The following is a 21,518-nucleotide window of genomic DNA, read 5'->3' as shown; positions in this document are numbered from 1 at the left end:
GCCGCCTGGCCCTGATGTCTCCTCCTCAGAACGTGTGGGGCTGTGCCGTCGGGATGCCCGCACAGCACCTCCCTCCCAGGCGGGCTGCCAGCGGCAGCTGCAGGGAACACAGCTGGCTGTACAGTTTGCACAGGGTTTTCCGTGTTGCTGCCAAGTCCTCCCAGCGTCCCTGAAGACAGGACATGTAAGCAGCAGGTGGCTCTTCTGAGCAGCCCCGTCCAGGTAAGACGTTCGGGAAGGGCAGTGTGGGTCATGTCAGGAAGGAAGAGCCCATTGGAAGGACCGAGCACTTCTTTATTGTAACTTACAAAAAATAAATACAACTGTGAGCAACTTCTGCGAGCAATTTCTCTGGAAAGCTAAGTCCTGATGAGACGGCCGTCCTGCGGAGGGACAGGAGCGTCTGGCACGCCGTCCGCAGGGCACCCGCTGGGCGTGCTAGTCGAGAAGGCTGAGGTCGATGCGGAAGTACACGTACGGGTAGTAGTCTTGGTTGTTGAGTTGCAGCCCAGGGATGTCCACAGCCGCCTGCAAAAAAGGCAGCCTGCACTGAGTGCCCAACAAGTGTCCGGGTTTGTCTTTACTTTTTTGAGGAAGCTCTAGACTCTGACCATACACTCTGCCCTGCTCAGCCTACCTCCCTTCCCCCCTTCCCCTCTCCCTGGTTCCCCCCGCACCCCATGTGGGGACGTTCGCATCCTGCAGAGGGGCTACGGACGGACAGCGCTGTGTCCGGTCGGGTACCTACGTCCAGCATGCTGGCAGCTGCCACCTCGTCCAGGTGTCTGAAGACGGAGTTCAGGACCTCGCGCAAGCGCTTGGTAGAGGACTTCTTGTGAGGCTGGAGGAGCACAGCCTGGAAATTCACGGGGAGCCCGTACCTTCCCGGACAGAAAGCGGTGTGAGGCGGTTACTCCGAGGCCAGTGTGGGGACGGAGCTGGACGGGACTAAGAGCGGGTCCCGATGGAGAGCCACGTGCGGCTCTTTAGCCCTTGAGTGTTTAGCAAAGGCCAGCTTAGGAGTACCTTCATTAAGTTAATAACAATGTACCTACCTATAGAGTTTAAGTTTAAAAAATGTGCTCAGCCGAAACCGGTTTGGCTCAGTGGATAGAGCATCCACCTGCTGACTAAAGGGTCCCAGGTTCGATTCCGGTCAAGGGCATGTATAGGCACATCCCGGTAGGGGTTGTGCAGGAGGCAGCTGGTCGATGTTTCTCTCTCATCGATGTTTCTAACTCTCTATCCCTCTCCCTTCCTCTCTGTAAAAATATCAATAAAGTATATATTTTTTAAATGTGGCTCTCAAAAAAAATTTCAGTTGTCCTGTTGCTGTTTGGCCCTGTGGACGAGTGAGTTTGCCGACCGCTGGCCTAGTTTCTCAGGTGCGATCTCTCCACAGTCTGGGAAGCGAAAAGGCTTTCTTTGAAGAGGATCAGGTGGGCCTGGCTGCCATGGCTCAGGGTCGAGCATCGACCTACGAACCAGGAGGTCATAGGTGATTTCCGGTCAAGGGCACAGGTCCAGGTTGTGGGTTTGATTCCCCAGGGGGGGATGTGCAGGAGGCAGATGATGGATGATTCCCTCTTATCACTGATGTTTCTCTCTCCCTCTCCCTTCTTCTCTGACATCAGTAAAAATGATTTTTAAGAAGGACCTGGTAGCTCTGCACATACAGAGCAGAGGGAAAAGGCAAGCTCCACAAGCTTAGGTGTCAGTGACCCCCGTTGGGGACACGGAGACTTGGAACCATTCGCCCCGAGTACGGGCGGGCGTGGGACCGCGAGGACCGTTCCCAGGGCCCGGCTCTGAGCGTGGCTTTTTACAGCGCTCACGCTGCACAGCCGCCGGGACACCCCCACCGCGGCAGGGCCGGGCGGCTCATCGCCGGACCAGCCTCTGAGACGCGGAGGGTGAGGAGCAGGGCCAGCTCCGTCTGCGTCTGGAGAAAACTGCCTCTGCGGCCGCGGGGAGGATGAACTGGGCCAGACCAGGAAGGAGCCCACGGCAACAGCCGGGCCAGCCGAGGCGGGAGAGCGGAGGAAGCAAACGCAGGCTGGCAGGTTTGTGAAAGGGTGGAGGAAGGGGCTGGGAGGGAGGGAGCCACCTATCCAGAAACCTACACTGGAAGGGCGGGACCCGGTGTGCAGGAGCTTGGGCGGCCAGGGGGCTGGTGGGAGGGGACCTGGGGCCACCTGAGTGCAGGGCAAGGCAGGAGGGCACCTCGGGATGTGTTCAGGATACGGCTCAGGTGCCAGCACACACAGAGCAGGCTCCAGAAATAGTCCCCAGCGATTCCACTCTCATGAACACATAGGACTGTGCACATCTGCACGTTTAAAACGCCAAGAACAAACTGCATCTGAGCCGTGCTCTCTCTGTGTTCAAGCTTCAGAGGATTCTCTTCATTGTTTGTGCTCATCTATCGTTTCTAAAATCTCCACGGTGAGCCAACCTATTTCGCTTCTGTTTTTTAAAACTGTCCCACGTGTTGGTCCTGCTGGTTTGCGTTTTACTTCCCTGGGGCCTTGAGAGGTGGGCTCCAGGGTCAAGGTGGGAGGGACTGGTGTGCTGCAGGGTCCCCAGGCCCTGGTGGCTAGCGGCCGGGGGCTGGGGGAGCCAGCGGGGGACCGGGAGGCACCTGCCGGGGCTGGCAGGAGAGGGACAGAGCAGCGGGCAGCAGGGGCCCGGGCGGAGGGCGTGTTTACCGGACCCCGGAAGTCCTGGGCCTGGGGAGGCAGGAGGGAGCCCCATGGCCCCAGCGCTGCTGCTCCCAGCCCCCCACCCCGGACGGCCCGCCGGGCCCCTCCTGACCCACCTGAGCACGGACTCCACGAACACGCGCAGCGCCTTGAGGTGCACCCAGGCGATGAAGGCTTCGCTGAAGTTCACCTTGAGCCAGCGCAGCAGGGGGCCCTGCGGAGACAGCGAGCCGTGACCCTGGCCCTCCGCCGCCCCAGCCAAGCGGGCCTGCCCGCCACCAGCCCGTCACCTCCAGGCGGCCGGACAGAGTGAGCCCTGAACAGAGAAGGAGCCCCGGGCAGCGGAAGCAGCCAGTGGACCCACAAGGCCCCGGCAGGCCCAGGGCCGGGAAGCTCAGCGGCCAGCCACCGGCGCATGCGTGGGGCCACCGCAGACCGGGCAGCCCCTGACCTCAGGCTCTCGGCAGGCGGCTCCCGGCTCCCATCGGACTCTGTGCTGCCCTGGCCGGCCCCTGCATCACTCTGCCCAGGAGCCCGGGCGTGCGGGGTGCACTAATGCGGATGTGGCCGGTCATCTGGGGGGTCCGAGTCTCGCAGCAAAGGATCTGAGCCACCAAGGTCAGGAGGGGGTCCCGCGAGCTGCCCGCCCCGCCTGCCCCCAGCAGGGCCTGCCCGTCACCAGCTTGTCCCCTCCAGGCAGAGCAAGGCACCTCGGCCCATAAGCACCGTCCGCTGTTGGGGGGCAGGGCCGCCCCAAAGAGGCCCGGAAGGCCCCGCGCCGAGCTCCCTGAAGACCTCAAAGCTGCGAGAGAGGACAGAAAGGCAAGGATCGGCTCCGGACACCGCGCTGGCGAGGGAGGACATGCGAGCGGGACACCAGGGCCCCCGGGTGCTTACCTCGCCCTCGCCCTCACTGTCTCTCTCTCTGTCGCTGTGCCCCGCAGCAGGCCTATCGGGGTTACCTAGCGGGGTTACCTTAACCCTGTGGTCCGGGAGGGTGGATGGTCCCTTTTTAAGAGCAACACAGGAAGTTTGCTAAAGGCACAGAAATGACAGTACTCTTTCAGGAGACACGCATCGGAAACAAACGATTCTCCTGCCTGCAGGGAAGGCTGGCCCCGGGTGCCGCCCCCCGTCTGGGGAAGCCCTCATGTGGGCCCACATTCCGTGGGAAGAGCGGGTCTCAGGCAGAGGCTGGGATTGCACATCGCTCCCTCCGCCTGGCCTGGGTCAGCGCCTGCCCCCTCCGGGAGCTGTCTGTCTAGGCCCGTGGTCGGCAAACTGCGGCTCGCGAGCCACATGCGGCTCTCTGGCCCCTGGAGTGTGTCTCTTCCACAAAATACCACAGCCTGGGCGAGTCTATTTTGAAGAAATGGCGTTAGAAGAAGTTTTAAAAATCTGGCTCTCAAAAGAAATGTCAGTCGTTGTGCTGTTGATGTCTGGCTGTTGGCTAATGAGTTTGCGGACCGCCGGTTGCCAGGGTGTCTCCCCCCAGCCCAGCCGCGGCAGCCCCCTCGGCCTGCAGGGTGTCCGGCATGCAGTGAGCACACGCACCCTTTACCATCTCTCTCTCAGGCGGGTGGGCAGCTGGGGAGACCCACCTGTGACCTCAAAGGGAACTGACAGCATCCAGGACCTGGCAAGTCACCAGAAAGACACAGGATGCTGCTCACGTCTGCCCCCCACAGGCTGAGGGCTGAGCCTGCAGGAGCAGGCCCGCTGGCCCCAACCCTGGCGCACAGCGAGGGCCGGGAGGGACCGAGTGTTTCCGAGTGAGCGTCCCCTCCGAGCTCCGTGTCCTGAAGCCCACACCGCGAAGAAGCACCGCGGGAACCCGCGAGCTGGCACAGGTGTCGGCTTGGGTGTCCGTCACCTGGGTCCTCGGAGGGCTGTGCCAGCCCAGGTGGGTGCCCAGGGACCCACCCACCCGTCCTCCGGGCGGGACCTGCCGCCGGACCCCTGTGGGAGCTGCTGTCACCTGGCTCCGGTCTGGACCCCGGGAGAGTCCCCAGGCGTCAGGGCTGAGGCTCAGGCGCCACCCCTTTGGGTCTCAGCTCTGGTGGTGAGCACCTTTCCTGCCTGGGTGCCCGGGTGCCTGGGTGTGTGGGTGTGTGGGTGTGTGGGTGCCTGGGTGCTGGGTGCCTGGGTGTGTGGGTGCGTGGGTGCCTGGGTGCCCGGGTGCCTGGGTGTGTGGGTGTGTGGGTGTGTGGGTGCCTGGGTGCTGGGTGCCTGGGTGTGTGGGTGCGTGGGTGCCTGGGTGCTGGGTGCCTGGGTGTGTGGGTGCCTGGGTGTGTGGGTATGTGGGCCTGAGGCCTTGGAGCCCAGGGCTCCAGCTAAGCCCTGTCTCAGAGGATCTGCAAAGTGTGTGCATCCCTTTAGGGTGCACGTCCATACATATACGTGTGCACGTGTGCTTATGCTTGTGGGGTATGTTTTATGCTCAGTTCCCATGGACTCTCACAGGGCCCGGTCCAGTCCAGGGGGGCTCTGAGAACCCCATTTGGGGGCCCCATGGATGGTGCTCACTCCCGAGGGGCGGCCTGTCTGGATTCCCTCTGAAAAGGCCATTGAGCCCGACCGGGGTGCTCAGTGGTGAGCGTCGCCCTAGGAACCAGGAGCTCAGGGTTCAGTTCCCGGTCAGGGCACAGGCCCAGGTTGCGGCTCCATCCCCAGTGTGGGGCGTGTAGGAGGCAGCGGATCCATGATTCTCTCTCATCCTTGATGTTTCTATCTCCCTCTCCCTCTCCCTCTCCCTCTCCCTCTCTGGAGTCAATAATGAAATAGTTTGGAGCAAAAAACGGCCATTGACCCGGAGAGGCCGGGCCAGATGTGCCGGGCGCCCGGCCCGCGGCCCGGAATGCTCGGGGCAAACACTCGGCCAGGAGAGCCCTGTGGCTTCGCACGCCCTGCAGCCCGGTGTTTACACACGGCCCTCCCTCCCAGCGGCCGGAGCGAGCACACTCCCCATCCTCCCTGCATCGGGGGTGCTCCCAGAGCCCGCCCGCCAGGACTGAGGGGGGACCCGACACTCCCCCACCGCCCAGGGCACCCCGTCTGGAACGCTCCCATTCCCAGAGGTGGACGGAGCACCCCGTTCAGACACCAGAGTCTGGTCTCCCTCTTGAGCTCGGCTGCCCTCCGCGTTTCCCAGTGGCCGCTGTCGGGAATCTCGGGGGAGCACCCCGTCTTTGCTGAGAGCACGGCGAGGCTAAACACGGGCGCTGGGGGCGGAGGCGGCACACCACGCCTGGACCTCACGCTGCCGAGGACGGCCGCTGACCGTGGCCTCCCCTCCGGGCGGCCCTGCCTGCAGCCGGCCAGCCGTGCTCGACCTCAGGGCCCAGGCAGGTCCCCTCCAGGGCCTGGCTCATCGCCCTCTCAGCGCCCCGACTTCTCAGCGACAACAGAGCCGGTCCCTTCCCGGGGGCAGTGCCAGGGCCACCGTTCCCAGCTCAGTGCTACCTCCACATTACTGTGCCGTCACCTCCCAGGACCCGCTCCGGCTGCCCCAGGAGAGCACACGTGCCTGGGGAGGGGGTGGAGTGGGGGTGCCCAGGGGCGTGGGGACGGCGGGGCCCTCTGTCCCCGTCTGCAGAAACCGCGGCCTGAGGCCGTACTCACATATTGTTGCTTCTTAGCGGTCAGCAGCCTGGCCATCTCCTCCCGCTCCCGGGTGATCTCTTTCTCATCATAGTAAAACTCCCGGACCATGAACCTGACGGCACACAGGCCGTCAGGGGCCGCTCCTTCCAGGGGCCGGGGCCCGCCCGCCGCCCGCCGCCCGCCGCCCGCACTTACTTGTTCTCTTTGGCTCTGGCTTTGAAGTCGTCGATCACTTTGCGGAACAGGGTCACCGTGAAGAGGCCGCCCTCCTTGTCCTCGCAGATGAGCCTGTGGAAGACCGTCAGCTCGTTGGGCTGGGCCGGGCCGGCCGGCGGGCTGTCCTCGCCTCGGAAGGAGGCCGCTGTCCCCTCCTTTGGTGGCTGCACCCCTGGCCCCCCTCCCTCTCCTGTCCGTTCACTGCTCCCCAAGCCGAGCCTCAGGGGCCTCAGGCCCGGGAGGAGGGGACGGAGCCTGGCTGTCCGTGGTCTGGGGCGGGGACACGGGGGCAGGCAGCACATGGGGGGCTCAGGGTGTATGTGGGGGCGCTCAGGGCACCCTTCACCTAATGCCTGAGAGGCGAGGCCACTCCTGGGCCTGGCCCCCTGGCGGGCCCGGTGCCCTGTCCTGGCACGCGACGGGCACGGCAAACCGGGGGCCGGGGGAGGGCTGTTTCGGTTGGTGGAACAGCCCACAATGGCCCCTGCACGGCCAGAGTCACAGTGTTCCCGTCAGACACACCTCCTGGCACACGTCCGCGGAGAGCCACTGCGGCCGCCGTCCCCTCCCCACCCTGTGGCCACACCAGCCGACAGGGCAGAGCGGAGGGCAGTGACGGAGGGCCGCAGGGAGGGCTTCCCGGAGGAGGGGGCAGGGAAGCCACGTCCCAAAAGCTGGGGGGCGCCCGGCACATGGCGGGCGCGTGGCCGAGGGAACCGCGGGCAGAGGGCTCCGGACGGGCACCGGCGCTGGGCGCCCACACACACCGGCCTCCGGACCCCCGGGGAAGCCGGCATCTCGCTCACTTGGTTGACCGAGGGACCACCATGTCCGAGAGGGACTCGTAGGTCTTCTGCCACTGCACGTAGTTCTGTCTGCGAGGACACAGGCGTCAGGGATTTCCGTGGGAGAGGCTGCGGGGTGTCCCCGTGTTCAGGAGGCTGTGCACCCCTTTTCCCAGGGACCAAGGTGAGCAGGAGCCCCCTGCCCAGCCCGACCCCAGGCCGGCCTCCCTGTGAGGCCCTGAGCCCCAGGCAAGGCCAGAGACACCGGTGGGCGGATTCTGCCGGGCTCTGCGCGGCCTGGGGCGAGAAGCTGGCACCTGATCCCTGGCTGCAGGCGAAGGGAGCCTGTCTGACACCTGGCGCGTAGTAGGTGCTCAAGGCCTGGCCACTGCGGCCACCGCTGTTCGCCGGCAGGCTGGCCCCCCCAGCTGCCTCGGGACCTGCGCCCGGCCGCCGCCCGCCCACTCACGTGGGGACGATGACCAGCAGGGTGACCAGGTACTCGGAGTCCAGCACAAAGTCGTCTTTGCTCACGATGTCGCTCAGGGTCCGCGTGAAGAGGTTCGCCCTGGGCAGAGGGCGTGGTCAGCAGACAGGCCCCCGTGGAGGCAGCACACACCAGGCACCCACACTCACACCCAGGCGGGGACACGGGGGCCGCCAGTGTGCGGGGGGCTCCGGGCACCCCCAGCCCCGCGTCCGGGAGCCCAGCACTGCGTGGCTGGCAGGGCCTGGCACTGCGCTGCCCTGTGCTGCCGCCGCTGCTGGCAGGAGCCCATGGCGGCTGCCGAAGCTGCTCCAGCGTCAGGTCGGCGGCCGGCCCCCAGCTGCACGGTGTTCAGGGCGCGGCCGCCCAGCGAGGGCTCCGTTTCCCTTCGCAGGCCCCGCGGGCCGGGCGGCCGGGGTCTCTCACCTGAAACACTCTCTGCCGCACGGAGCCGGGGCGGCATGGGGGTCAGGGTATTTTTAGCATCGGGATCGAGGCCACTGCCTGCACACGGCTGATACCGCCAACGACCGCCTGGCCGCACACACAGCGCTCCCCGAGCCCACCGCTCTCCTGGGCCCCCAGGGCTCGGACAGGCTGCTCCCAGCCTCCCCCCCCCTCCCGGCCTGTCTGTCTGTCTGACTCGCTCTCCCACAGACACAGCCCGCCACCGGGACTTGCCCCCTGTGGACCCGCGCTGTGCGACTGCACTCACTGGGCCTTCTGGTTCAGGCTGTCCAGCGTGGCCTTGAGGGCGCTGTAGGCGGCCGTGCGGGCCTTCAGGTCCGTCTCGATCTGCGCCAGCTGCTGCTCGGAGAAGCAGAAGCGTTGGACGCGTCGGCCAAACCTGGCCATCGTGCCGCCCATCGCCCCCGGAGCCCTCAGACAGCGCCCGCCCGCCGGGTCCCCGCGGCCTCCGGGGCCCCCCCTGGCGCCCGGGCAGCCCCAGAATCACTGCCCCCTCGTCTGACCGGCCGGGGGCTGGGACCTCTGACGCGGGGGACGCCCATGGAGCCGCACCCACGTCCCCGCCTTCTGGCCCCGCCCAGGTCCCAGGCACGGGCAGCAGCGGCCTGGCGTGTGCAGGACAGAACAGGGCGGTCCCAACGGCCACCTCCCTCGTCCGCCTGCCCACCTGCCCCGCCCTGGGCTCTGCCCCTCTCCTCCCGCGGACACCACAGGAGGCCTTGTTCCTGGCTGACACGCTCCGGCCATGCGGCCGGCGGGGCTGTGCCTGTGAGGCTCCCGGTGGCCAAGGGAGAGGGAGAGGGGACGCCCCCGCGGGACACCCGGGTCCCAGAGCCTGGCACTCTCCTCTGTGGCCAAAGCTGGAGGCCACTGCTGCCCAACACGCAGCACCCCAGCTGGCGCCCCATTGTCGCAGGCACCGGCCGAGGGCAGGATCCCCAGGGCTGTCCCAGGCCTCAGAGCTGGCAGGAGGGGGGGGGGGGGGCTGAGGACCCCAGCCAGGGCCCAGATGCCATGGAGGGGCCCACTGCCCCTGTCATAGGATGTGAGGTGTCCCTCTTCCCCCCCACCCCGTCTCTCACCTTGGCCAGGGTGTCCACCAGGCTGGGCAGCGGCTGCTTGGCCGGGTACTTGGCCATGTCCCACTCGAAGTGGGTCACGAAGGACGTTAAGTCAACTGGAAGGACAGACACCCGCGTCAGCGCACGTGTGAGCGGCTCCCCCGGGCCCCGGAGCCGTGCGGGCCGGACCGGGAGGGGAGCGCCGGGAGGGCGGCCGGACGGCGTCTGGCAGAGCTCGCACCCGCGCCCAGACCCGTGTTTGTGCGGGAGGCAGCGCTCTCCCCCATGGCTCTCCGTCCGGGCCCTGCCCGTGGCCCGAGGGAAAGGAGATCTGAGACCTTTCACCAAAGCCGCCTGGGTCAGCCCAGCGAGCCCTGTGGCAGCAGGCCCCAGCCGGGCGCCGGCCGCGTGTGCGGGGCCGCGGGGCCTGGCCCTTCCTCCACCTCCACCGCGCAGGGGAGCGGAGCCCAGAGCCGCCCTGCGAACGCGGGGCCAGCGAAGGCCGGCGGGGCCGCCCCGGGGCTCCGAGGAGCAGGCTCCCCCCGCCGGGCGCACACTCAGCCCGGCCCGAAGCCGCCGGGCCACGGGCCAGCCACCGGGGCGGCAGGCGGGCGCCGGCAGGAAGCACTGCAGAGCCCAGCGTGGCCGCACCCGGGACCTGAGTCCCAGTGCCCCCAGTGCCCCCAGTGCCCCCAGTGCCCCCAGTGCCCCGTGTGGCGGCCCGCGGGGCTGCAGGCGGCGGGGGAGCCGGGGTGAGGGAGAGGGAAGGGGGAGCCGGGGGTGAGGGAGGAGGAAGGGGGAGCCGGGGGTGAGGGAGGGGGAAGGGGGGAGCCGGGGGGGAGGGAGGGGGAAGGGGGAGCCGGGGGTGAGGGAGGGGGAAGGGGGAGCCGGGGGGAGGGAGGGGGAAGGGGGAGCCGGGGTGAGGGAGGGGGAAGGGGGAGCCGGGGGTGAGGGAGGGGGAAGGGGGAGCCGGGGTGAGGGAGGGGGGCGAGGGGAGCCGGGGGTGAGGGAGGGGGCGGGGGAGGGAGCCGGGGGTGAGGGAGGGGGCAGCGGAGGGAGCCGGGGTGAGGGAGGGGAAAGGGGGAGCTGGGGCTGAGGGAGGGGGAAGGGGGGAGCCGGGGGTGAGGATGGGGGCGGGGGGAGCCGGGGTGAGGGAGGGGAAAGGGGGAGCCGGGGTGTGGGGTTGGGAAGGGGGGGACACGCTGCCCTCCGGGCTGGGCGGCTGCGGTGACGGGCGAGGGGCCGCTCAGGATCCCCGTCGGCCCAGTCACCGGGCCCCACACCGGCCCGGACCCCGCCTCCCGGGGACATGCGGGCGGGCGCCACACGGAACACGCACAGCAACAGCACGCCACCTACTCTTTAGACATTTCATCTTTTCCTTCAGACCTGCAACGGGAGAAGGCCGTCAGCCCAGGCGCTCACACCAAGGCCGGGGCTGCCCGGGGGCCGCCCGAGCCGATGGCACAGACGGAGGTGCCCGTGGGGGCTCGGCACCGGGCGCCCAGGCACGCACCACCCGGTCAGCGCCGACGAGCCCAGAGTCAGGGCGCTGGAGTCTCAGGCCCAGGGCGAGTAAACCAGAGCATCTGGGGCCTAACCCCCCACTGGGGATGTGCCCTCAACCAAGGTACATGCCCTTGACCGGAATCGAACCCGGGACCTTTCAGTCCGCAGGCCGACGCTCTATCCACTGAGCCACACCGTTTAGGACTCAACACTGAAAAAAAAATTTTTTTTAAAGGGTCAAGCTTTTATATATATTATATATTTTATTGATTTTTTACAGAGAGGAAGGGAGAGGGATAGAGAGTCAGAAACATCGATGAAAGAATCATTGATCAGCTGCCTCCTACACACACCCCCACTGGGGATGTGCTCGCAACCAAAAATGTGCTCGCTTGACCAGAATCGAACCTGGGACCTTTCAGTCTGCAGGCGGACACTCTATCCACTGAGCCACACCAGTTTCATCTCACACTGAAATCTTAAGGTGTGCAGGAGGCAGCTGATCAATGTTTCTCTCCCATGGATGTTTCTAACTCTCTATCCCTCTCCCTTCCTCTCTGCAAAAAAATCAATTAAATATACCCAATATATATATAAACACAGATGTTACCTTTAAAAAAACCTTTAAAAAAAAAGATTCCGGCCGAGACCGGTTTGGCTCAATGGATAGAGCGTCGGCTTGGGGACTGAGGGACCCGGGTTCGATTCCGGTCAAGGGCATGTACCTTGGCTGCGGGCATATCCCCAGTAGGGGGTGTGCAAGAGGCAGCTGATCGATGACTCTCTCTCATCGATGTTTCTGGCTCTCTATCTCTCTCCCTTCCTCTCTGTACAAAATCAATAAAATATATTAAAAAAAAAAAAAAAAAAAAAAAAGATTCCGGTGTGAGGCCTCCCTCCGCACCCAAAGGCACCCTCAGCCTCGATGGGAAAAGGGACGGAAGGTGGGGGCTGGGGGCAGGATGGAGCCTTCCAGGCGGGAGAGGGCGAGGCTGGTGGAGAGGGTGGGCAGGCCCAGCAGCCACCATACCTCCCCGTACACGTTTCCACTCCACAGTCCACGGAGACAGGGTAGAAAAAGTGCCACAGGGGGGCGGTAAACCGGCCAAGGGGCCTGTCTTCCCAGCGTCGGGTGTTGAGCTAACAGCGGGGCGGACAGGGCTGGTTGGGGGGCAACGGGTGTCGCTGCCCTCAGTCTTCCCATCTGTAAACCGGGCAGCCCCCGGAAGGGTTTCTGTGGTCCAGTGGACCGGCTCACTGGCTTCCGAACGGAGAGCACGCCTGTCCCAGGGCCGGGTGGGATGGGCTGGGATGGGTGGGGAGGAGGTGGCATCCTCCGGGCGCTGCAGCGTGGCCACCCGGGGGCTGCCGGCCGGCCACCTACCTCCGTTGGCCAGCAGGTTCTCCTGCGCCTTGCCCTTGGCGGCGTCCTCCATCACCTCCACCACGCTCTGGGCCATGCGCTTTATGAGGCTGCGGGACAGAGCAGGGCCGCTGAGCGCCGGGCGCCGCCCCCGTGCTCCCCGCCCCATCTGCTCTGCTCCGGCAGCCGGAGGAGCCGGCGCCCCGGGGGGCCGATCTGGCCAAGGGCAGGAGTGAACCCCTATTTCCACGTCTGGGGAACAAGGAAGAAGCAGACCAAGAAGAGCGTTCTGCATCAGAAGATGCCCTGAGAGGCCCTGCTGGAACCCCATGTACCACCCTGCCGGGACCCCTCCCCCTTCCGGGACCCTCCCCCTTCCCGGACCCTCTCCCCCTGCCGGGACCCCTCCCCCTGCCGGGACCCCTCCCCCTGCCCGGACCCCTCCCCCTGCCGGGACCCCTCCCCCTTCCCGGACCCCCTCCCCCTGCCGGGACCCCTGTGCGGCCGCTGGGACGGCGGAGGCCCCACGGAGGGTTGTCACGGGAGGGACGGTGCCGGCGGGGCCATCAGAGAGGAAGGGCGCCTGGGAAACGTGGTATTTCCATCGGCTCGGCGATGCCGGGAAGGGCTCGAAGGTTGAAAGAAAAAAAGGGGGGAACTTTTTAAAAGATGGAAGTTTTGGTTTCTCGGAGGGTCGCGAGCCGCCGTGTCAGCACCGAGCCCGTGGGCCACGGCAGAATGGGGACATAAACACAGAGCGCAGGGCCTCCCGGCTCGGAAAAACCCCGCCGCCCGTGAATGAATAATGAAAGGAGGTGGAAACAGTACCCTGAGCGCCTCTGCCTCTCCCTGCTGCTGGCGGGCAGCGGCGCCCCGGCTGGCCCCACCGCCAGCGTTTATTACCCACAACCCGGGGTGCTGCTCGGAGCATCGGGGAGGGCATTCCGGAAACCCGGAGCCGGTCTGGGGCCTCGTTCCTTCACCCCGACTCAGGGTTCACCCCCGGGGCCCTGCGCCCTGCGCCCTGGACTCGGTAAACGCCAGGAGTAAGAATGGGGGGGCCTCACCCGGCCGGCGGGGCCCAGGGGGTGAGCATCGGCCCAGGAACCAGGAGGTAACGGTTCAAGTCCCGGTCAGGGCACAGGCCTGGGTTTGGGCTCGATCTCCCACAGGGGGTGTGCAGGAGGCAGCCGATCCATGATTTCCTCTCATCATGGATGTTTCCGTCTCTCTCCCTCTCCCTCCTCTCTGAAATAAAAAATAAATAAATAAAAGAATTATGAGGTCTCAAACCGACCACACCCTTTAGGTAGGCTTGTGAGGTTATATATCCTCAAGTAAAACAATACACGGATTTTCATCCTTACCACTCCTAGCCTGTTTGTTTGAAAAAACAAAACAAAGCAAAACAAAAAAACAACTCACACACACACACACAAACAAACAATAAATAAATAAATGATAAAAACAAAAGGGCCCACCACTTGAGTTCCTAGGGGTCCTCCGTGTTTCCCAATTGCAGCCTCAGCTTGGCTTGCTCCCACCTCTCATGTCATTCCTTACACAGGTGCTGTCCCACCATCCCAAGCAACTTGCACAACCAACAGGTAGAGAACACAGCCCGCATGCCTCCTAACAACAACAACAACACCACGACGGTGGGAGTAACAGTATTGCAGGGTCACAGACTTCCAGGGCGAGAGAGGCTTTGGTGAGTCAGAGAGGGCAACGGCTTGTGTTAGGAAAGAAAGCAGGTGACAGGAGAGGCCCGGAAAGAGGAAATGCCGAGGAGCGGCCATTCCTGCAGCCAGGCCTGCAGCAAGGCCCAGGAGCCAGCGCCCGCCTCGCTGCACAGCCTCCTCCGTGGCTCCTGGGGCCAGGGAGCCGCGGGCCGTGGGCTGGCCACCGGGGCAGCTGTCAGGCGCCCGCCTGCGGGGCAGAGCAGCCCAGACAACAAGCTGATGCTTAGGGGTCAAGCCACTTGTTCTCGGATGTTAACTGGTCACAGAGCATGTCCTGGGATTTGATAATGTCCTGGGGTTTGATTTTACTTCCCTTCACTTTAAAAAAATATGTGTTTTTGTTTTGTTTTGTTTTAATTTCAGAGAGGAATAGAGAGAGAAAAAAATATATATTAATAATGAGAAGAATCATTGATCAGCTGCCTCCTGGGGACTGAGCCTGCAACCTGGGCATGTGCCCGTGACTGGAATCGAACCTGGGACTCTTCAGTCCGCAGGCCAATGCTCTATCCACTGAGCCAAACTGGCCAGGGCCCAAGGACATTTCCCCATTGCTCTCCGGAGGGAGTAGAAGGAAGGGAGAGAGGGAGAAGGAGAGAAGCATGCATGTGAGAGAGAGACCGGGGTGGGGGGGGGGGGCAGAAAACAAACCCGAAACCCAGGCAGATGTCCCTGACCAGGAATCAACCCTGAGATCTGTCGTTGACCTGGCAGATGCTCCAACCAGTGAGCCACCCAGCCAGGGCCCATCTGAATTTTTTTTTTTAAATCACTTGTTAAACAACAGATTCTCATCTTCACCAGAACAAGGGGTTATTATTCTAAAACGACCTAGTAAGTGATGGCAAATTCACACAGCATAATATTGCAGTGCAATAGTTAAGGGTGAGATCCTGAGAACAAGATATGAAAAGCAAGTTACAGAATATGCATGAAGTGATGTCACCTTTATTAATAGGTGGGTGCATGTGAATCCGTGGATGTGTCAATGATATGTATGTGGCCCAGCCGGTTGGTGTTGCTCAATGGTTGAACATTGACCTATGAACCAGGAGACAAGGTTCAGTTCCCAGTCAAGGCACCTGCCTGGGTTTGGGGCTCAGTCTCCAGTAGGGGGCGTGCAGGAGGCAACTGATCCATGATTCTCTCATCATTATGTTCCTCTCTCTCTCTCTCCCTCTCCCTCTTCCTCTTCCTCTCCCTGTACCTCTCTTCCTCTCCCTCCATCTCAGAAATCAAAAATATATTTAAAAAATAAGACTTGTGTGTAGAAAAAATGGGTGTACACGCTGCAGATATAACAATTATGGGTGGTTTGTGTTTTCTTTTTCATGCTTTTCTGGGATCTGTACATACTTTCCGCGGTTTTGTACCAGGTGGTAAAAGCGTTCCTAGACAGCGAATGATGCTCAGACTATAGCATCCTCATGCCCTGTGAGCAGGAGTGTTGACAGCTTCTCAGAGGGTCACGGGGACAGACCTGTACCATTTCCCAGCATTTCCCAGCATCTCACTTCCACGTGTGCACGAGAACAGGCCTCCCAGATTGTCTGTGCAGGAGAGACTAGGACACCTGAGTGTCCACCCATAGGGAAAAGCCAATAAACCAAGGCCCCGTCTAGTCACGGCGATCCCCAGGAGGAGGAACGTGCCCTTAGGGACCGTCTCTAATCACATGATCAGGTGCCCACGCGAGGTGCAGGATGTGTGCCACCACGCGTATGAAACCACTGTGGAGCACACACTACTGTGTGCGTGTGCGCGCGCGCACGTGCGTGTGTTCATATGTGTGTACGTGTACGCGTGTACGTATGTGTGTGCATGTGTGCGTGTGCATGTACATGTGTGCCGGCCGTCTCCGGGAGGCTCTCCTAGGAAAGCATAGCCACGACGCTGCCCCCAAAGGGGAGCAGCAAGGACGACGGGACGAGGACCGGAGGAACAGGCGGAGGGGAGCGGTTCTCGCGGGGAGCTCTCCGCAGGGCTGCTGAATGTTTTACCACGCGCACATGTTACTGCACCACAGCCCAACAAAGCCCTGGCACAGCCCGGCGCCAGGCTCCCCTCCCTCCTGCGGCGCCAGCACCTGCGCCACCTCCTCTGTCCTCCCTGCTGAAGGCCGCCCTCAACCACAGCCGCCTCCCGCAGGCAAGCGGAGCCGGGGCCCTGCATGCCGCTGTCCGCCAGCGCCCTCAGGGGACCGCCCCCCCCCCCCGTACCCCTCTCCTCCCCCCACTCTTTCCCTCCCCCCGTACCCCTCTCCTCCCCCCACTCTTCCCCTCCCCCCCACACTCTTCTCGTGACTCCAGGACCCGGTCTAGGCGGGCTGGGCCCAGCGGAGCCAGAGCCTGTGTCTTCTGACAACAGTGGCCGCTCGCGCCCGTTTGCAGTAAATAAGAAGCCGCTTACCTTTCAGCAAAGGCATCGAGTTTCCCCAGCTCGTCCGAGAGGCCGACCAGGGAGTCCAAGGTCCCCACCTGGGGGGGCAGAGGGCAGTCAGGCCGGGCCGGGAGAGGAGCCTGCCGCCTGGCGTTAGTGTCCTTGGCCAGGGGTCGGCAAACTCCTCAGTCCACAGAGCCACACAGCAACAGCACAACGACTGACATGTCTTCTGAGAGCCACATTTTTTAAACTTAAACTTCTGACGCCACTTCCTCCACACAGACTAGCCCAGGCCGCGGTACTTTGTGGAAGAGACTCATTTAAGGGGCCAAAGAGCCGCCTGTGGCTTGCGAGCAGTGGTTTTCCGACCACGGTCCTTGGTCAGTAGCCAAACTGGAACCTGGGAAGAGTTCTTAAGGGGAATCGGTGGATTTTCAAAAGTGTTTTTCCATTTCTTTTTGCCAGGGGATCCCTGGCCACGTTTCTGCCGCAGGAAGACGTGACTAGGAGGTGGCGGCTGCCCCCTGAGCGCCGTGGCCTGCTGGTCACAGGTTCCCCCGAGCCCGGGGCAGACAGACCAGAAAGCAGGCTGAGGAATGCTCCTTCCACAAGCCCCTTCTCCCAGCACGTCCGCCGCCCTCCCTCTGCTCCCCTCTGCGGGCATCGCAGCGCCCCCTCCCTCCCTCATGGGAGCCTCATGCTGCTCAGATGACCCTCCACAGCCTGCCTCTCCGCGGGGAGGCCCGCCGAGGCCGAAATCCTATCGCAGGTCTGCCTGCAGAATCCGAAGGAAATCTCTGAGGTCCCGTTAGCAGCCGCCCATCAGACGGTAAAAAGGAGCTGGGAGCCCTGGCAGGTGGCTCAGAGGATAGAGCGTTGGCCTGCGGACTGAAGGGCCCCGGGTTCGATTCCGGTCAGGGGCACGTACTTCGGTTGCAGGCTCTTCCCTGGCCCGGGCTCTGGCCAGGCGTGTGCAGGAGGCAACCCATTGATGTGTTTCTCTCTGTCTTTCCCTCTCCCTCGCACTCTTCCCAAAATCAGTGGGAAAATATCCTCAGTGAAGATTTTTAAAAAACCCACAAAAACTGAAAAAACTGTGATGCCTGGATATCTCTGATACAAGAAGCAGCTTCTTTTTCTTTTTTTAAAAAAATATATTTTATTGATTTTTACAGAGAGGAAGAGAGAGGGATAGAGTCAGAAACATCGATGAGAGAGAAACATCGATCAGCAGCCTCTTGCACGCCTCCTACTGGGGATGTGCCCACAACCCGGGTCATGCCCTTGACCCTGTGAACTGGTACCCTTCAGTTCACAGGCCGACGCTCTATCCACTGAGCCAGGCCAGTTAGGGGGAGAAGTGGCTTCTTTTCAAGAAACTTTATTTTAAGTAACTTCGGGCGGGTCCTGTATGTCTTCTTCCCTATTCCCTGCAGCCTTGCCCAGAGGGAACACTGAGGGGGCGGAAAGGCCTCCTTGGCACAGCAGCCGTCACTGGCCGGATAGTGGCAGGTTCGGAAAGCCAGCGCGATATGGGCTCAGACCCTGGGGCTGCCTCCCACCCGCCCCAGCCCCCCTTCCTCGGGCCCGTCTAGGGTGGGACTTGCAAAGATTTGAGGCAATATGTTTGAAGTGCCTGACCCCCATATGCCGCTTGATAAACCCTAGCAAAGGTAAAAGCACAGCCCAGCCCACATGGCACCGTGATTGAGCGTCGACCTAGGAACCAGGAGGTCAGGGTTCGATTCCCGGTCAGGGCACAGGCCCGGGTTGTGGGCTCCATCCCCAGTAGGGGGCGTGCAGGAGGCAGCGGGTCCATGATTCTCTCTCATCATGGATGTTTCTATCTCTCCCTCCCCCTTCCTCTCTGAAAAATTTTTTTTTTAAAAGTATGGCAGCTGAGGGTGCAGCCCCCGGGGGAAGGGCGCCCGGCGGCTGGGACGGGTGTGCGTGGCAGAGTTCAGGCAGCGCATCCCTCCAGTGCTCGCAACACGGCTCCCCCCCTCCCCCCGAAGCCCACCATCTCGGCGAGCGGCACTCAGCGCCCCCTCTCTGTAAAGTGAGAACTGTCCCGGTGCTTGTCTGTCCCGTGTGTTTCAATCTCACGCTGTGCTCCAGAGCAAGAGCCCTCAGACCAATGGTCGGCAAACTCCTCAATCCACAGATCCCAATGTCAGCAGGATGACATTTCTTTGGAGAGCCACATTTTTTAAACTTCAACTTCTAACGCCACTTCTTCCACATAGACTCGCCCAGGCGGTGGTATTTTGTGGGAAAGCCACACTCCAGGGGCCAAAGAGCCGCCTGTGGCTCAGGAGCCATGGTTTGCCGACCACGGCCTTAGACCAAGCATGTCAAACTCAAAGGCTAACACGGGCCAAACCTACGTGGCCCGCGGCCCGCAGGCCGGGAGTCTGACGGGCTGCCCTGAGCCACGCCTGCTGGCAGATCCCTGTCTGTCATCTGCCCGGGGACCACCCACTCCCCTGCCTGCCTCTCCAGCAGAGCTTGGAGGACCCGGGTTTCCCGCCCTGCCACGGCGGACACACTCCACGCCTGAACATGGCAGCTACGCTATCCGTCTTCCCAGATGCTGAGGAGGAAGCAGGAAGACTCCGAAGGCGATTCCCAAGAAGCCGAGTGTGTCAGATGCTCCTCCCTCGGCGTGAAGACACTGCTCCCACACCCTTCCCTGTTCCTCCCGTCCTGTCGCTCCGGTCCCCGGTACCACGACCCATTGAGGTTGACGGTGTGAGGTCCAGGCGGGCCCCGGGCTCCCCGTCCACCCTCACCCTGGGCTGACCCTCAGGGTGGCCCCGCTGCCCTGACTGTCCCCTCGGCTTCCAGCAGACACCCCTGCACCCCGCCCAGCCCCTCCCGCCCCCTCCCGGGCGGTACCTTGAAGTCAGGGATGGCGAACTTGGTGTTATAAGACAGGTTGGACTTGGAGGTGACCGTGTTCATCCTCTCCAGCGCTTGTAGGTTTTCCTTGTCGCCGGGGGCAGAGATCAACCAAAACTCGGACATGCTTCCGGTCTTCTCCGATCCGGTGACTGACCTGAGCCGGAGCCACGGCCACAGAAACACAGAAACTCAGCGGCCTCTCCGTCCCGCCGCTCCCGTCCCCGGGAAGCTGGCCTCTCCCTGCTCCCCACCCTCGGTGCCTTGGACCTTCAGCTCGGATCCCGCAGTGCCGCGGACACCCATCGGTGCAAGCCGATCTGCAACGTTCTCATCTCCGCCTGAAGCGCCCTCGGCCCCCCCAGGCCTCCCCGAGGGCTCCATCCGGAGGGGGTTCTGCCTGCTTTTCAGGGACACCCTGCTTCCTCTCCTCCGCTCCCCCAGTCCGGGGACAGGCCCCACCCGCATGGCAAACGGGGGACAGTACACGGGGCCGGGGAGAGGGGGGCCTTCAGGAAGACATCTCCTCCCGGCCACGGTGCATCTTCAGGGTGCAGGACGGGGTGGAGGCGGAGGTGAGGCAAGGCCAGCCGGCAAACCCGGGTCTTCGCTTACCAAACCTGAGCCGGCACTGGCTGTACACACAGGCGCAGGCCCCGGCGGCTCCTGGGTCAGGGCAGCGCCCGGTACACTCAGGTTGCAGGCTGGTGCCTCCTCAGGGCAGATGCCCCTCCAGGGCACATGCAGAGTCCTCTGCGTCCCTCTCCCTTCCTCTCTCTCTCACATCAACCAACACATGGTTTTTAAGAGCTTTGAGTAGACTTCAGAGGGAAGTCTTTTAGTGAAATAAGAAAAAAAGGGGCTTCGAAAACTAGGTCTCCCTGCCCTGCCCTGCGGAGCAGGGAGCCTGCTGGCCTGCAGCGGCTGACTGTGGCCAGTGGCCTCCGACGCCCATTAGCGCTGCCCGTTCAAACGTGCCCGCGCCCACACCGGCCTCCCGCGCTCCGGTCTCCCTCCCCGCGCCCCGGGGCGCTTCTGGGGGGCTGGGAGCGGTCCGGAGTGTAGCTGAGACGCCTCGGGCGCCTTTTCTCTCCAGCACGCACCTCCCTGCACTCAGGGCAAGCTCAGTCCCTCCTGCCCCGCGCGCCCCTGCCCCGCGCGCACCTGCCCCGCTCCCCGCGCAGCGCTCTCCGGCGGCGGCCCGGGGACAAGCGGGCCCTGCGCGCCGCCCCAGAGGACACCTGCCCGGCGCCGGCTGGGTTCCCGGTCCCCACGGAGGAAGCTGTGCCCAGGGCGCCCCGTGGGGATGCAGGGACGCGGGCGGCGGGCGCCTCTCCTCGCGTCTGGGACCCCCCATGGCGCGCGTCCTTACCGGGAGCGGGAGCCGGGAGCCGCGGGAGGGCGGCAGGCAGGGGGCCAGGCGGACGGACGCGCCGGGCAGACGGGCCGGGGCGCTCGCCGGCTCCCGGAGGCAGCGGCTGTGCGCCCCGCCCCGCCCCGCGCTTATATCCCCGCGGAGGCCCCGCCCGCCTGGCGTCTTGAGGCCGGTCCCCGCCTCCCCGGGCCGGGCTGGGGGCCGCGGCCGCCCGGGGACAGCGGAGAGGGGACGCGAGCCCTCCCCGCGGGGCAGGACCTGGCGGGGCGCGGGGAGGTCGGACGGGGTCCCGGGACCCGCAAAGCTCCCGGAGCTGACCGGACGGGAGATGGCCGGGCGGAGCGGCAGAGGCGGGGCTCCCGGACGGGGACACCTGCCCGCGCTGCGGCCGCACCCCCGGCCCCCGGGACAGGGCTCCAAGGTCCCGGGAAGATCGCTGCCGAGAGGCTGGCCTTGGGGGGCGAGCGCCGGCGCCGGGGTTGGCACACACTGGGCAGAGCGCGGACCCCCGGGGGCGGGCACGGTCCCTGTTGCCAGGAAACTCCCTCCCCTCCCCGCCCAGGCGACCCCTGCCCGGCGCCCCCCGGGGGTCCCCCCCGGGCGGGGAGGGGCTGGCTGCCCGGCCCCGGGGGCGCAGGACGCGCCGGCTCAACAGCCCGCCACCGCCGCGCGCAAAACCAGAAAACAGGGCGACTCCTCCTCCCCCTCCTCCCCGGGGAGCGGAGGGAGTCCGCGCTACCGGGAAGGACTTCCCCCGTTTGTGTGTTTTTACTCTCAGGGTGGCCCGTTGGGAGAAGGTCCGGCTGCCGCCTTCCCAATGGGCGCCCCCTCCCCAACCAGGACGTCCCCGCAGGACTGGGTGCGGCCGGACCCGGGAGAGAGGGAGGCGCTTTGGGCACAGCCTGCGCCCAGATCCTGGTGTGG

The 21,518-nt window shown here is 64.0% G+C and overlaps 1 protein-coding gene across 6 annotated transcripts; it reads right to left on the bottom strand.

Annotated features, from left to right (window-relative positions):
• Window positions 1–252: 252 nt before the first annotated feature.
• Window positions 253–20,623, bottom strand: ATP6V1C2 (ATPase H+ transporting V1 subunit C2). Of its 6 annotated transcripts, none has more exons than XM_036432570.2 (15): window positions 20,599–20,623; window positions 19,217–19,372; window positions 16,346–16,413; window positions 12,216–12,304; window positions 10,682–10,711; window positions 9,344–9,438; window positions 8,509–8,600; window positions 7,776–7,874; window positions 7,328–7,396; window positions 6,501–6,593; window positions 6,324–6,417; window positions 3,600–3,737; window positions 2,819–2,916; window positions 749–881; window positions 253–528 (listed from the first exon to the last, which is right to left on the bottom strand). In XM_036432570.2, exons 2-15 carry the CDS (start codon window positions 19,343–19,345, stop codon window positions 439–441), a joined length of 1,317 nt encoding a protein of 438 aa, XP_036288463.1. In that variant the 5' UTR covers window positions 19,346–19,372; window positions 20,599–20,623; the 3' UTR covers window positions 253–438. The 6 variants fall into 6 exon arrangements, with proteins under 6 accessions (XP_036288463.1, XP_036288466.1, XP_036288468.1 ...); XM_036432573.2 differs by having other exon boundaries at window positions 3,678–3,737; XM_036432575.2 differs by lacking the exon at window positions 3,600–3,737.
• Window positions 20,624–21,518: the final 895 nt, after the last annotated feature.

This window comes from Pipistrellus kuhlii, unplaced genomic scaffold (genome assembly GCF_014108245.1).
Source record: "Pipistrellus kuhlii isolate mPipKuh1 unplaced genomic scaffold, mPipKuh1.p scaffold_m20_p_112, whole genome shotgun sequence".
Classification (NCBI taxonomy): Eukaryota; Metazoa; Chordata; class Mammalia; order Chiroptera; family Vespertilionidae; genus Pipistrellus; species Pipistrellus kuhlii.
Note: the sequence above shows the minus strand (reverse complement) of the source record. Positions and strands in the feature narration are given on the sequence as shown.

Coding starts and splice junctions, on each gene's coding strand:
- ATP6V1C2 (XM_036432570.2), bottom strand. CDS start 19,345: ATGTCCGAGTTTTGGTTGATCTCTGCCCCCGGCGACAAGGAAAACCTA. Junction 12,305..16,345: donor CTCGATGCCTTTGCTGAAAG/GTAAGCGGCTTC, acceptor TCTGTCCCGCAG/CCTCATAAAGCGCATGGCCC. Junction 3,738..6,323: donor CCGCTAAGAAGCAACAATAT/GTGAGTACGGCC, acceptor CTGTGCCTTTAG/CAAACTTCCTGTGTTGCTCT.